Genomic DNA, 15,316 nt, shown 5'->3' with positions numbered 1-15,316 from the left:
GCCAGCGCCCAAAGCCTGGTCTCCACCTCTCATTCCTTGAAAGTCGTTCAGCTCCTCTAGCCAAGAAGGAGGACTCCCTGGAGGAGGGGGTGTTTGGGGAAGGGGCTGCCTTGTGTGCCCAGGCTTTTTGCTCAGCAGCAGGCTTGCCCTTCACTGGGGATCTCAGAGCTGGGAGGCACTGTAGAGACCCCCAGCTCCGGATCAGCGCCCCAAGGGGGCCAGGCTGGCCAGCGAGACCCAGCAGGCCGCGTCCTTTCCAGCCCTCCTACCCCCGTCTTCTACTGGTGCAGGGGGTTGCACCTCCTTCCTCTGGGAGCCGCAACAGTCTGATGCCCAGGGAAGACAAGATTCCCCTGCTAGGCACTGACCCTCCCTGGTCCCCTGAGGTCCTGCAGCATGGGAGGCGAGCGCAACCAGACGTGCACCTAAAGGGAGCCAGGTGGTACCTCACTCGCTCCAGAACTTCCACTCTAGTCCCCTGTTCGCTGTGCCCCGGGGGAAAGCCGGCCGGGTTCAACCCCCTGCCCCGCCAGCCCAAAGTCCGAGCGCGCCTCCGAAGCCTTGGCTTCTTCGGAGCCGTGAGCGCTCCGTGTGCAGAAGGAATCCCGGCTCTTCTTTCTGGAGGGGCGCTCTTTGCACGGGGCGTGCCCGCAGTTTTCCGCGCCCCGCGCACTCCTCGGAAGAGCTCTGGCTCTGGACCCAAGATGTGCGCCTGCCCACCCGCTTCCCAGCTGGGTTTCGCGTGGTCAAGCCGGTCGGCGGGCGGAGAGCGGGCTTGACCCGGGGCACCCCACTGCCAGTCGGGCACCCGCGGGAGGGGGCGGCCCGGAGGGCTGGTTCGACAGGTTCCGAGCAGGAAGTCTCGGTCCCCACCCTGGGCAGCAGCCCCGCCCCGCGCGGCCTGGGCGCCCGTCCGCCGGTCCATCCGTCCGTCTGTCCCTCAGTGCGGCGACCGGTCTAGGGCGCGGGGCCGGGAGGCCGGGGTGGGGATCGGGGAGGCTCCGTCCACGACGCCCCCACCCACAGGCCAATCCGAGGCGGCAGGCGGCGCGGCTGCGCGGCTGCGGCTGCGCAGGGCGCGGCCTGGGATAAGAGGCCAGGTGAGCCTACCTGCACCGCGGGCGGGGCGCGGGGCGGCGCGGAGCGGACGGGACGCGCGGCGGTCCGGCGGCATGTCGGTCAGCAGGAAGAGCTGGGCCGCTCTGTCCAGGTGAGCCGGGGTCCTGACTGCTCCGGGGGCCACAGGGTCGGGGCCACGCCGCACAGCCCCCGTGGTTCCGGCCCTCCTTGCTCTTTGGGGACGCAGGCCCCAGCAGGCTGCCTGCGGAGGGGCTGTCCAGCCCGGAGAGACCGCTCTGGGGGCTGGGGAGGCTTCCGGAGGTAAACGGCCAAGTCTCAGCTTCCAGCCGCCCCTGACTGCCTGTGTTTCTCTGGAGAGTCTGAGAGGCCCCTCCGGGAGAAGGCTGCCGCACCGCCTCAGAGGGTCAGTGAGTAGGCCAAGCGGGGCAGGTGCCTTTCCAGGGATGAGGCTCAGGTTCTGGGCACAGCGTTTTGGGGTTCTCTCGGGGCTGGGAGAGCTCACGCTTGGCACTCCCCCTCTCTGCGCTTCAGTCTTCACTCACCAGTGGGGCTTTCAAAGGGTCCAGGGCCTGGGTGTCTCATCCTTGTCTGCTGGACAGCTAGTCAGGTCAGAGAAGCCTGGGGGGTGGGTGTCCAGGAGGCAGCAGCCCCATGAGATTGGTGACCTCTGAACTTCTCTTGGGGTCCCCCAAGAGCATCTCCTGGCCCCCCGCCCAACACCACCCCCAGAAAACTGAGGCCCATGTAGTGGATGGGCAGGAGTTGGGTCCCTACTCTTTGACCTGAAGGCTCTCGCTGGTAGAAATTGGCCCCAGGTGGGTGTTTGGGTGGGGAGGCCAGTCTGCCTCTGCAGGTGTGGGCAGCTCTGCCCATCAGGACCTTGACCCTCCCCTCCCCCCCACCCCCCAAGGGCCCCAAGCTCCACGGACCCCCCCCATGGCAGCACGCCCCCCAGGGCTGGGGTCCCCCTGGACTCTCTGTCCTCACTGCTCTGCAGCAGAGGCCTGTGGGGTCTGGAGAGGGGAGGATACGCCCCAAGAAAGGAGGTGCTTGGTGCTCTGGATGGGGGCCCAGCGTCTCAGAGGCCAGTCACACCCAGGGAGGGTCTGTGCAGAGGGTGGGGCTGGCGGTCAAGGTCTTGGACTCTGCATGTGGGTCTGATGCGGGAGTGTCTTTTGCTTCCAGGCGGGGCCTGTCTGTGTTCGGGTGTGTGTGCACACGCACGTGTGGGCCCTGCATAGTGCATAGTGCTGAGAAGTCTGGGTGGGTGGGAGGTTCTGACGTTGCCATTTGGGCCTTGGGCATTCGCGTCTGCTCAGATGTCCATTGAGGACGACAGTGCAGGATCTGGTCTTCACTGGCCCTCTGCTCAGAGGCCCCGGGTTCCTGTGTCTGCAGGGGTGGACTTGAGTGTCCTGGGGAAGCTGCCCTGCCTCCTCAGCGCCCTGGGCAGCTGCAGCTGTTGGCAGTGCTCGCCCAGGAGGCAGCTGGAGCCGGGACCCTCCGCCCTGCTCCTGGGAACAAGCCCCAGCTGGCAGAGGGAAGGGCTGTGAGTCACTGTCAACCAAGCTTCCCAGGCAAGGGTGGGGGGTGCTGAGGAGGGGGTGAGAAGCGTGGCTCCAGGCAGGCCCAGGTGGGCAGCGGAGGGCCAGCAGGCCCCCCATCCTTGGTGCCAGGTTGAAATGCAGACGCCCAGCCCTGGATAGGTGCCTGGTGCCTGGCCCTCTCCTGCCCATGAGGTGGTGGAGGGGGGGAGGGGGGCCCTGTCCGCGGGGAGCAAGGGTGGGTCGGGTGCCCAGGACAGAGCGGTTGGGGGTTAATCATTGCCCTGCCTGGCCTCCTGCAGCCCTGCCACCTCCCAAGCCACCTGGTTCTCCTTGGCACCTCTCCTTAGACCATCAGGGCTGGAGGGGACCTCACTGACCACCCACAGCGGCCCCTCTCATGGGGAGGCCAGCTCCTCTCCCGCAGCACACCAGCCCCAGGTCACAGGGCTTGGTGTCAGGCCTGCACCCCCTCTTCCCCTCCCAAGGTCTGCACGTCCTGCCCTTTGAGCCTGGGCCTCCACGGAATGCCCTGGGGTGGCCACTGTGCCCTCCCCTGCTAACCCTCCCCAGGCAGCTGAGCCCTGACCTGTTGCACAGAGGACTTCTTTGTGCAATTCCCTTAGAAAGGAAGGGTTTTGCTGGTCAACCTGACTGCAGGGACACCCCTGCCCTCAGCTGCTGACCATGGGCAGGGCAGACTCAGGAAGAAGGGTCTGGGGGAGGGAGCTGAACCGGGTCTCCCCTGCACAGTGGGCAGGGAGTTTCCTGAAACACAGAAGGGAATAGGAGATCCCTTCCTCTAAGGATGGAGCGTGGGGGCTGGCAGGCCTGCCTGGAGTGGAGAGGGCTGCGTGTCCCAGTGCCGGCTAGGTGGTGGGGGGTGGGGCGGGAGTGGCTGCTGGGGCTTCAGCTGGTGGCTGTGGCTGGCACCCCCGGGTGTCGGCGTGCACTGACCGTGGTGCTCTAAAGGACAAACTGTTGGCCACTGGGTCTCCCCAAACCTGCTTCCCCAGGCTGTGCCGGAGCTCAAACCGGGCTGGGGAGTCCTACACCTTCTGGCCCCTCCCAGGCACCCCACTCCCTCCTATTGCTCAGCTCCTGGGCTCCTGAGAAGGTGGAGCCTCCCTGGGCATCCTTCCTGGCACGGGGCCTTGTGGTTAACAGGCTGCCGTGGCTGGGAACTTTGGCTCCTTCTTTTACTGGCCATCCTGCCTTGGGTACGTGGCTGATCCTGCGAGCCTTGGAAGCCTCATCTGCAGAATGGAGGTGACCCCCCCACTGCATTCCTCAAGGTTGTGGGGGCCTCTTGTCAGTCGCGCTTGTGAGCACCCGGTGCTGTCTAGGCACATGTCAGAGCCCTTACTGCTTCCTTTATTTATTGGTTTTCTGGTCACTGTATTCACCAAACATGTGTGCTTCTGAGTGCTGAGCACTGCTCTGGGCCCTTTGTTGTTGTTCAGTCCCTTAGTTATGTCTTTGTGACCCCATAGACCGCAGCAGGCCAGGCTTCCCTGTCCATCACCAACTCCTGGAGCTTACTCAAACTCACGTCTGTTGAGTTGGTGATGGCATCCAACCATCTCATCCTCTGTCGTTCCTTCTCCTCCCACCTTCAATCTTTCCCAGCATCAGGATGTTTTTCAATAAGTTGGCTCTTCCCATCAGGTGGCCAAAGTATTGGAGCTTCAGCTTCAACATTGGTCCTTTCAATGAATATTCAGGGTTGATTCCCTTCAGGATGGACTGGTTTGATTTCCTGGCTGTCCAAGAGACTCTCAAGAGTCTTCTCCAGCACCATAATTCAAAGGCATCAATTTTTTGGTGCTCAGCCTTCTTTATGGTCCAACTCTCACATCCATACATGACTGCTGGAAAAATCATAACTTTGACTATAGGGCCTTTGTTGGTAAAGTGATGTCTTTGTTTTTCAATGCACTATCTAGGTTTGTTATAGCTTTCCTTCTAAGGAGCAAGCATCTTTTAATTTCATGGCTGCAGTCACCGTCCATAGTGATTTTGGAGCCCAAGAAAACAAAATCTGTCTCTCCTTCCACCTTTTCCCCATCTATTTGCCATGAAGTTATGGGACTGTATGCCATGATTTTAGTTTTTTGAATGTTGAGTTTTAAGCCAGTTTTTTTCACTCCTCTTTTATCCTCATCTAGAGGCTCTTTAGTTCCTCTTCACTTTCTGCCCTAAGAATGGTATCATCTGCATATCTGAGGTTGTTGATATTTCTCCCGGAAATCTTGATTCCAGCTTTGGATTCATCCAGCTGCATTTTGCATGATGTAGTCTGCATGTAAGTTACAGACATGTAAGTTATAGTCTGCATTTAAGTTATAAGGGTGATAATATACAGCCTTGTTGTACTCCTTTCCCAACTTTGAACCAGTCCTTTGTTCCATGTCAGGTTGTAACTGTTGCTTCTTGACCTGCATACAGGTTTCTCAGGAGGCAGGTAACATCGTGGTCTGGTATTCCAATCTCTTAGAGAATTTTCCACAGATTGTTGTGATCTACACAGTCAAAGGCTTTAGCGTAGTCAATGAAGCAGAAGTAGATGTTTTTCTGGAATTCCCTTTCTTTCTCTATGATCCAGCAGATGTTGGCAATTTGATCTCTGGTTCCTCTGCCTTTTCTAAACCCAGTTTCGCAATCTGGAAGTTCACAGTTCACGTCCTGTTGAAGCCTAACTGGAAGGATTTTGAACATAACCTTAGCAGCATGTGAAATGAATGCAATTGTCCAGAAGTTTGAACATTCTTTGGCACTGCCCTGGGCCTTTGGGTACTGTATATTCATTGCTGGGGCTTCACCTGCCCCCCTGGGAGCCTGACCTCCACCCCTCCTGTCCTTCTTTCCCTTTCCTTCTCCTAAGAAGGGTAGCTCTTTGTTTGGTGGAGATAACGTTTCTCTTGGGCTGGGGGGTGTGGTTGGGTGGGTTACCACATCACCAAGGTGAGCAGTGGGGTCTTGATGTACAGCTGGGGGTCATTCTAGGGCACCTGGGCTGACACCCTCCGGGCAAGGAGCTGTCTGGGGTGAGTCACTTCCCTGAGACTAGGCTCCGACAGATCACACGCTGTCTGACCCAGGCTCCACTGACAAACCAGCAGCTCCCCTGAGGGCTGAGCAGCCTGCGTGGGAACAGGCTTGCTCAGGCCCAAGGAATCCTGGGCGTTCCATCCCTGCCTGGCCACAGGTGTGTGGGGGAGTCCCGGATTTGTGGGCCAGTCTCCCTGTCGGGGGTGGTCCCTCATCTCTGCAGTGCATGGCCGACCGCAAACTGTGGACTCGAGGGAGGGTCCACAGGGGGAGGGCTGACCATGTGAACCCAGGGGAAGCCACATGCAGGGGGCCTTTATCACCTGGACAAGTGCATCAGGGCCTGGTTGGAGGCGCCGTGGGTTCCCATGGAGTGAGTGAGGGCAGAAGCCTGGGGTGGTCCGGTTTCCACCCCGTGATCAAGGCCGTGGGGCCTGGGCTGGAGCCCTTCCCACCCACTCGGGGGTAGTCGAGCCCTGACAGGCAGGGGTGCTGAGGTCTGCACCGCCAGTGAGCCTGACGGCCAGGTGTGGGCAAGTGCCAGTGTGGGGCCTAGGGTCTGCTGCCCCTTTGTGCTCCCACATGTCAGGCAGAGATCTGGTAACCCCGCGAGGAGGAGCGCCTGCCTGGCGCCATGTTTGGTGGCACGTGTGTTCTGGGCACCGTGGTGGATGCTCCCTGTCCTATGGCCTTTTCTCTCCCCGTGGGACAAGTCTCCACACTTTGTTTGCAAATCTCTGATACTGCTTCTTGTTAACCCTTCTCAGATGCTGGGCATCACCAGCTCCCCCTTCTGGAGTCCCCTGGTTGTCTCTTGTCTAGTCGGGCTCTTTCTAAGGGTCTGGGAGCCTCTTTGCCCAGCATTGCCTCAGCGGGCCCCTTCCTGCGGTCCGCCAGGCTGGCTCCTCCCTCCTCCGTTGAGTGAGTGTCTCCTCACCCTTCATGTCTTCCTGCCCCCCCTCCCCCCACCACTGCTGCAGATATCTCACTGAACCCCTCCCTCTCCAATGGCCCCCAGCCTTCTAAAAGCATCACAGGAGCTGCTCAAGCCTGCTTTCCTTCATTTTTCTCGTTTCCTCGCTGGCCCCCCATCCCCATCCAGCCCCCCAGCAAACCCAGTGGACTCTGCCTTCAAATTGTGTCCCAGATCCATCACTTAAGTCTAGTGGCTCCCCACACACGGAGTGAACCCGCGTCTCCTTGGTCCCCAAGCACCCACCCTGGCGCCCCTTCTGCTGAGTCCAGTGTCCCCCCACTGCACATCCTGGCAGGCCTGGGCTCACACTCCGCCAGCACACCCTGCTCCTTGGAGCTCTGTCCCCTCCAGCGCTGCTGCCCCTTGTCCTTGGTCCCTCCTGTCCTTTTGTTCACGAGTGGGGGAGCCCTGGAACCCGCTTGTGTGTAGACCCTGCTCAAAAAACGTGAGTTTACCAAACACCAGGTCAGTAAACATGACACTGGGCCTGAATGAAGAGGTCAGGGTGGTGGTGTGGCTCCTGCCCCTTTTAGGGAGGAGGACTGGGGAGGTGCAGGGAAGTGACCCCCCCTTAGGTGGGAGGATCAAGCAGGCTGTCTGACCTGGCCCTGTAGAAGTCTCCCCAGGGTCGGGGGGCTCTTTCCTTTAGGAAGCTTCTTAAATAGGTTTTATATGTCATTCAGTTGATAAAGTTTGTGGGTTTCCCCCTGGAAACGTGCCTGCTCCTCTTGTGATACTTCTTCCGTGGTTGCACATGAGACTCTGTAGAGGCAGGCAAGGCCATGGTAGAAACAGGGCAGCGGAGAGGCTGGGGAACAGGTTTGGGCGCTGACCAGGCGGGGGCCTTACTACCCTGCAGTGATGCCGGGAGGCAAGAGGGCGGCCTTCCCCGGACCCTTCTGATCGGGGCCCAGACAGCGCTGGAAGGTGCCCACAGCCCACACGGCCTGGAGCTTCTCCAGGGGAAGCTCGGCCTCGCTCCCTGTGGTCCCCAGCCCCCCTCCCCGCCCCCGACCCCCCTCCCTGCAGGCTCTGCCTCTGGCCTCCAGGCTGTCCTGTCCCCCTCTGAAGTCCAGCCCTTCCCCTCCCGGTGCAGAGCGGGGCTCACCTCCCTTTTTCGGTGTTTGGCGGGTGGATCTGTGACCCCACAGTTCCCAATGGGAGGTTGGCCCAGCTCGGTTCCTCAGAGATTCTTTGCTCTTTGACTAGAATAGGGGTGGGGCGCTGGGGGGAGGTAGGTGTGTGGGCAGGTGGGTGAGGATGACTGGTGGGAGGCTGGGGCAGGGTGCTGGAGGCGGGATGGTGGAAGGGGGGTTCTGGGGGGTGGCTATGACAGGGTCCGGTGTGAGAGTCACTATGGCTCAGAGAGTGACTATGAGTGACTGTGAGTGACTATGGCTGGGAGAGTGACTGGTGTGAGTGACTATGGCTGGGAGAGTGACTGGGTGACTGTGAGTGACTGTCGCTGGGAGAGTGACTGAGTGACTGTGAGTGACTATGGCTGGGAGAGTGACTGGTGTGAGTGACTGTGAGTGACTATGGCTGGGAGAGTGACTGGTGTGAGTGACTGTGAGTGACTATGGCTGGGAGAGTGACTGGTGTGAGTGACTGTGAGTGACTATGGCTGGGAGAGTGACTGGTGTGAGTGACTATGGCTGGGAGAGTGACTGGTGTGAGTGACTGTGAGTGACTATGGCTGGGAGAGCGACTATGAGTGACTGTGAGTGACTAAGGCTGGGAGAGTGACCGGGGGCCAGAGGCAGGCTGTGCCCCTTGCTGCTGCACACGGGGAGGCTGGTTTTCGGAGGTGAAGGAGGCTGACGGAACGCCTAGGTGGTAAGGGAAGTGATGCTGGGTTCCCCTTTAGGGATGGCTGGTCATCTGGGATCTCTGTCTGGGGGAATGGGATGTCCCAGGGGAGCTGGGGAGCTGGAATGTTTCTCAGTAACTGTTCAGCTAAGAGCCTCAGATCAAAGCTGGGCTCTGCCAGGTTCACCTGCCTCCTTCGGGCCAAGGACACCCACCCTGCCATGTCCCTGGGCACCCAGGCAGGTGGACCCCCATTCCAGTGGGGGTGTGGGGGGCACCCAGGTGGGTGGACCCGCATTCCAGTGGGGGTGCGGGGGGCCAGGTGGGCAGACCTCTGTTCCAGTGGGGGCACGGGGGGTGCCCAGGCGGGTGGACCCCCATTCCAGTGGGGATGTGGAGTGTCCAGGCAGGTGGGCCCCTGTTCCAGTGGGGGTGCAGGGGCACCCAGGTGGGTGGGTCCCCATTGCAGTGGGAGTGCAGGGGGCCCAGGCAAGTAGACCCCCAGTTCCAGTGGGGGTTCAGGGTGAACTCTGGCCCGCCACCCCCTCCCCCCAATGTCAGCCACGGGGACACTCTGGGCATCACCCTGAGGCCTCACTGACCCCTGTACCCCCCAGCCTGACCCGGCAGTGGACCCTGGAGGATGAGGAGGAACAGGAGCGAGAACGCCGGCGGCGACACCGGAACCTGAGCTTCGCCGTGGACGACGAGGACCTGCCCGCCCGGGATGAGGACCCACCGGCCCCCGGGAGGTGCGGGTGGGAGGTGGGATCCCAGTGAGGATAGACCAGCCACCCCTGCCCGGGGAGCGGGCTGACCTTCTGCAGGCCCCACCCTGGTCAGGACAGCAGTCAGGACCAGTGTGGGTGAGCTGGGCCACTCTTGCTGGGCATTTTATAAGCGTAGCTCATCCTTCCATGCTCCTGAGAGGGTGCTAACCCGCCTCACGTGGGGGCAGTGGTCAGAGAGTGTGCGGCTCGTGCACCGGGGCAGGGCCTGGGGCTTGTCGGGCCCTGGGCTGACCATGCCCCTTCAGCCTGGCCCCTTCCCACTAGTGGGCCCCAGTGGTTTCTGACGGGAAGGAGGCACCACTGGCCTGACCACCAGCCCCGAGGCTGAGCGCCCTGACACACCTGTCCGTGGGGACAGGGCCCACTCAGGGGGTGCGTCTCCTCTCGCCTCTGAATGAACCCAGTTCACAGATCTGGCAGCAGGCTCAGCGAGCGAGTGAACTCACCCAAGCCACGGGCGGGCGGGTGGAGGCACAGGAGGGGCCTCTCTGCTGCAGGCTCGGTTTGGGGCAGCCTCGTGTGTGCCTCCCTGGCTCCTGGAGAGGGGGCCGCGGGGTGTGCGGCCTGTGCTGCACCCATGTGGCTGCGGAGGCCTGGGCTCCACTCCCAGCTCCCTGCCCGTCCCTGTGTGACTTGGGCCAGCTTCCTGCCCATCTCTGCTCCTCATCTGTAAGCAGCAGGGCCTGACACAGGAGAGGTGTTTGTTGAGCATGGAGTGGTTGCACCTTACAGGTGTTTATAATTTTTTTTAAGCCTCTTGTGCTTTGTTCAGATGATACCTCGGAAGCCTGATGGGTAAAGCATGAAAGCGATCCTGATTTAAGGGACAGTGGCTCGAGGGGTTGGGAGGGCATCAGGTGCCCTGAGGCGTTCCCCTGGGTCGGGTGCTCCCAGGGTCTCTCCTGCCACTGACTGTCTCCCACCATCTCCCTTCCGACTCAGACTGCTGAGCGTGGAGGAAGCAGAGGGGCCCCAGCCACTGGCCCCAGACCCCAGAGATGAGGAGGACGTCCGGGCTGTCCTGAGGACACGGCAGGAGCGGAGGCAGAGGTGCCGGGAAGCCCAGGAGGAGGCCAGGCAGCCGCCCCCGGTGCCTGAGGAGCAGGTGCAGTTGCCGCCCGGCCAGAGACTGAGCCCGGAGTGCAGCTCCGCGGAGGAGGGGAGCCTGGCGGGCAGGGTGCCTGCGGGCTCCGAGAAGCTGTCTGCTGCAGGGAAGACACTTGAGCCGGAAGCAAGCCTGGACCCTGAGACCCCCAGCCCCAGTAAATGCTCCGTGTCCCAGAAGATCGCTGTGCTGGAGGAGAGAGCTGTCTCAGGAAAGAGGGCTGTTTTAGACAAAGCCAGCATCTCGGAGAAGAGACTGGTGTCTGAGAAAGCCACTGTCTTCGAGAAGACCCCGGCCCCCGAGACACAGCTGGCCCCAGGCAGGGCCGTGGCCCCAGCACGGCCCCAGGCCTGGGAGCACCCAGCCTCAGTGGGGCGCCCATCCAGCCCCGGGAGGCAGCGGGACGCTGGGCCTGAGAAGGATCCCGAGTCCTCGGCGGGGTCTCTGCCCCGGGCGTGCGGCCTCCCGCCCGTCACTCTGCAGGTGTGCGGTGCCCCCCGCCTCTCTGTCCTCCCAGCACCTCTGGATGCCTCCCCGTCTCCTGTCCTCCTGTCCTCCCAGTGTCTCTGGCTGCCTCCCTGTCTCCTGTCCTCCTCCCTCCAGGCCAGCCCCAGCTGTGTCTCCTCTCCTCGCCTGCTCTGCCGCCTGCAGGACAGGGGACTGGGCTGGGGTCTCACCTGGCACCCACACAACACTCTCATCCCAGGCCCAGACTCCAGGGAAGCCTCAGATGCTTCTAGAAGCCCCCTGCCCTCAGAAGCCCTGTTTCCTGGCCTGGCCCTGGGCCTGTGGCCGCACCCCCACAGCCCAGGCAGCAGGTGGGAGCAGAGGACCAGAGTGCTGCCCCTGCCCTGTGGCTGCTGGGGTGAGCCGGGCCCACAGGGGCTCCAGGCTGCCCGTCCTCCTGCATGACTTGCCCCCTGCTCTGTCCAGGTGAGGACCCCCTGCACGGAGGCTGAGGCCGAGGCCCCATCACCAACACTGGCCTCGCCCACCTTCAGCAGCGCCCTGCAGCGCTCCAGCCCCCGCACCATCTCCTTCCGGGTGAGCCTGGCTGCCGAGGGCCCCTCCATACAGGGCTTGGGGCAGTGGGGAGGCAGGCAGGAGGCACCCCGAGAAGATCTGGGGGGCCTCAAGGGGGGGCTGCTGACCTGGCTTGATGGGAGAGGCTGTGCCCCAGGCCAGAGGTGGGCCTTTCATGGGGTGTGGCTGGGGTCTGTATAGACCGGGGGCAGACCCCAGGGCGGGCTGTGTTCTGAGAGCTGAGTCCTTCCTTGTGGAGGCCGTGGCTGCCATGGACCCCGCTCACTGGCGCCTTCCTTCTCCTTCCAGATGAGTCCCCGGAGAGACAGCTCAGAGGTGGCCTTAACCCGCAGGTCAGGGCCTGGGGGCCCCAGGGCTTGTCTGACGTGGGGCTGAGGCCCGAGGTGCAGCAATGGGAGGGTCCGGCTGCCTGGAGGGGGTGGGTGGGAGGGGCCGTCCTGAGCCATGGGGGTACCCTGGGGGGAGTGGGTGCGCCAGGATCGTTTGAGTCAAGCACTGGGGATTCATGCATGCAGGCCGCACTGTCTGCCCCAAGACTGTCTCTGAGGCCAGTGGTCCTGGGCGAGGCCAGGGGGCGTGAGGCACACAGTGGATGAGGGAGTTGCTGCCCTTGCATCAGAATGAGACGTGCAAGAACCATGGGGCACGGAGGTGCTGGGGGTTCAGAATGGGAACCGAGGGCCGGGAGCCCCTTGTGGACAGGGGAGCTCAGCCTGTGAAAGTGGGGTGAGGGTACAGGGTGGAAGGCATCAGGGGGTGTGAGGTGGGGAGAGCTCTGTGAGAGAGCGGGGTGGGGGCACGGGGAAGCGGGCATCAGGGGGCGTGAGGTGGGGAGAGCTCTCAGAGAGTGGGGCGAGGGCACGGGGCGGCAGACATCAGGGGGCATGAGGTGGGGAGAGCTCTCAGAGAGTGGGGTGAGGGCACGGGGCGGCGGGCATCAGGGGGCGTGAGGTGGGGAGAGGCTCTCTCTCAGAGTGGGGGAAGGCCGGTGCAGGCATCAGGGGGTGAGTGGGGAGAGCTCTCGAGATGGGGCGAGGCACGGGGCGGGCATCAGGGGGCGTGAGGTGGGGAAGCTCTCAGAGAGTGGGGTGAGGGGCATGGGGGCGGCATCAGGGCGTGGTGGTGCTCTCAGAGAGCGGGGTGAGGGCACGGGGTGGGGCCAGGGGCATGAGGTGGCTGGAGCTCTGGGGAGAGGCGGGGTGAGGGGGCGCGCGGCCATCAAGGGGGCGTATGGGTGAAGCTCTCAGAAGCGGGCGAGGCATACGGGGCGGCAGCATCAGGGGGCGTGAGGTGGGGAGAGCTCTCAGCGGGGTGAGGGCACGGGGTGGCGGGCATCAGGGGGCGTGAGGTGGGGAGAGCTCTCAGAGAGTGGGGCGAGGGCACGGGGTAGCAGGCATCAGGGGGCGTGAGGTGGGGAGAGCTCTCAGAGAGTGGGGCGAGGGCACGGGGTGGCAGGCATCAGGGGGCGTGAGGTGGGGAGAGCTCTCAGCGGGGTGAGGGCACGGGGTGGTGGGCATCAGGGGGCGTGAGGTGGGGAGAGCTCTCAGAGAGTGGGGCGAGGGCACGGGGCGGCGGGCATCAGGGGGCGTGAGGTGGGGAGAGCTCTCAGAGAGCGGGGCGAGGGCACGGGGCGGCGGGCATCGGGGCAAGTGAGTGGGGAGAGCTCTCAGAGAGTAGGGGTGAGGGCACGGGGCGGCGGGCATCAGGGGGCGTGAGGTGGGGAGAGCTCTCAGAGAGTGGGGCGAGGGCACGGGGCGGCGGGCATCAGGGGGCGTGAGGTGGGGAGAGCTCTCAGAGAGTGGGGCGAGGGCACGGGGCGGCAGGCATCAGGGGGCGTGAGGTGGGGAGAGCTCTGCAGGCAGCTCTGGATGGAGGGTTGGCGAGGGGAGGGACTTGGATCGGAGCCCATGTGGAGGCCAGCCAGCTGGCATGGCAGCATGGGGAGCAGGGTGGGGGTGCCAGGGTCAGGAGGGCATCAGACCCTGGTCATGAGCCTTTCATGCTGCTTGTGCCTGAGAGCAGGATGGGGTTGATCTGGGATGGGGGCCCTGGGGACTGGGGGGGGGGGGGAAGGTGGAGAGAGGGGAGCAGCGTCTGAGGCAGGACTGACTCCATGGGGCAGGGACAGCAGCTGTTTCTGGCCTGGGGGGGTCCTGCTGAATGGAACATGTCTCAGGAGGACAGGGAGACCCCTCAGTCTATATATGGAGACCGTATTCTCTTTGCCAGAGTGAGGTGGGGTGCAGGGGCAGGCCCAGTGTCCCGTGGGTGGGCAGAGCCTCACCTGCTTTGTCTTGCCCTGTCTTCCTGCCCTGCAGCGCCAGCGTGAGGCTCCCGGCCAGCTCGGTCAAATTAGGCCCAAAGCTGGAGCGATACCACTCGGCTATACAGGTGAGCGGGCCAGTCCCTGGAGTGTGCTGGGCGTGCTGGGGCCTCACCCTCCAGGGTCAGCGGCCTGTGCTCTCTGCTCCCAGAGATCAGAGTCCGTCAGGTGTGCAAGCCCATCCCGCACTGAGTTCCTCGTGGCTCCCGTGGATGTCGCCAGCAAGCGCCACCTCTTTGAGAAAGAGCTGGTGGGCCAGAGCCGAGAAGGCCCAGCCTCCAGCCGCAAGGTAAGTGGCTCTGGCCCACCAGGTGTCTGCAGGCCGCTGAGCCTGGGGTCTGCAGGACAGCTCCATGCTTTCCTGCATCCATCTGGTGGACTCGAGGGCCCGGCCATGCCTGTCACTGAGCCCCCAGCCCAGCTGTACACACAGCTGTGGGGGAGGGTCCCGTGGCCTGAGCTGTGCAGATGTGGTGAGGGGGGCCCTCTGGAGATGCCAGCCCAGCCCCAAGGTAGAAGCTCTCTTCTCAGGAGAACTTGCAGCTCTCGGGGGTGGTGACGTCGCGGCTCAACCTGTGGATCAGCAGGACCCAGGAGTCAGCACAGCAGGGCCCTCAGGTACCGCGCCCCTCTGCCCCGCCCCCACCCCGGTCTCCCTGCAGGCCTCGCATAGGGGGATGACCCGTCAGGGGAGGGACAGCTTGCACGCGGGACGGCGTGGGGAAGCCTGCGGGTCAGAGCGCGGAGAGGACGGGGCGAGCCCGGGGGCTCTGGGGTAGCCTGAGCCCGGTCTCTGTCCCAACGCCCAGAACCAGGAGATGCAGAGGGAGTCGGCAGCCAGCAGGAGGCCCCAGTGGAGGAAGAAGCCAGAGCCCCCGCTGGGTGCCGAGGTGAGCGTGGGCCCAGGGGCTGGGGTGGCTGTTTCTAGAGAATTCGGGCTGGCAGGCGCCGACTCCTCCACTGCAAGCCTGGGCTTTGCCCAGCGCGGGGGGCCTGGGGAAAAGGGGGCATCCCTGCACTGCCCTGGGAAACCCCTCATCCTAACCGCCCTTGGTCCCGCAGGTGTGAGGAGCCAGTCTCAGGCCAGCAGCCATGGTGGTCACCTCTCCCGCCCGCTTCCCGCCCTGGACCCGGGAGGACACTGGCCAGCATCCTCCCCACCCCTCTGGAGCAGGCAGGCATGCCCCGTGCCTTGGCCGGCTGCGGGCACTGCGCGTCTGCACACAGCCTTGCCACCCTGTCTACGTGGACTCCTGTTCTTCCTCTTCCTCCGGGGCCATCGGGTCGCACCAGTGTCTTTGTGCACCTCTCCCCGGCTGGCCCCCACCGTCCCTGCGCCGCCTGCCAGGCTGGAGGAGCTGTGCCGACCCCTCCCAGGCCCTGCCTCACTCCCCTTCATGCCCCACCTGCTGCTCTAGCCAAGCTGTCCTGTGCCCTCTCCCCACTCTCAGGAAAGAGATAAACTCATTCACTCTCAGGTGTGACCAATAATACCTTAAAAATAATTCCTTCTGGAGGCTTTGCTTTTCAGTGGAGACTGAATGGCTTGAGGAGAATGTTTTGGCTGCAGGGGCCCAAGGAGGGCAGGCATTG

At 63.2% G+C, this 15,316-nt stretch overlaps 1 protein-coding gene across 1 annotated transcript; it reads left to right on the top strand.

The window, feature by feature from the left end:
- The first annotated feature begins 891 nt into the window (after positions 1-891).
- LAD1 (ladinin 1) lies at positions 892-15,199 on the top strand. The gene is made up of 10 exons (XM_043486020.1): positions 892-1,210; positions 9,078-9,212; positions 10,194-10,839; positions 11,290-11,400; positions 11,689-11,732; positions 13,719-13,791; positions 13,875-14,012; positions 14,255-14,341; positions 14,533-14,613; positions 14,786-15,199. Exons 1-10 carry the CDS (start codon positions 1,173-1,175, stop codon positions 14,789-14,791), a joined length of 1,359 nt encoding a protein of 452 aa, XP_043341955.1. The 5' UTR covers positions 892-1,172; the 3' UTR covers positions 14,792-15,199.
- The last annotated feature ends 117 nt before the right edge of the window (positions 15,200-15,316 follow it).

Source organism: Cervus canadensis, chromosome 13 (genome assembly GCF_019320065.1).
Source record: "Cervus canadensis isolate Bull #8, Minnesota chromosome 13, ASM1932006v1, whole genome shotgun sequence".
Taxonomy (NCBI): domain Eukaryota; kingdom Metazoa; phylum Chordata; class Mammalia; order Artiodactyla; family Cervidae; genus Cervus; species Cervus canadensis.
Note: the sequence above shows the minus strand (reverse complement) of the source record. Positions and strands in the feature narration are given on the sequence as shown.

Coding starts and splice junctions, on each gene's coding strand:
- LAD1 (XM_043486020.1), top strand. CDS start 1,173: ATGTCGGTCAGCAGGAAGAGCTGGGCCGCTCTGTCCAG. Junction 9,213..10,193: donor GACCCACCGGCCCCCGGGAG/GTGCGGGTGGGA, acceptor CTTCCGACTCAG/ACTGCTGAGCGTGGAGGAAG. Junction 14,342..14,532: donor CAGCACAGCAGGGCCCTCAG/GTACCGCGCCCC, acceptor CCCAACGCCCAG/AACCAGGAGATGCAGAGGGA.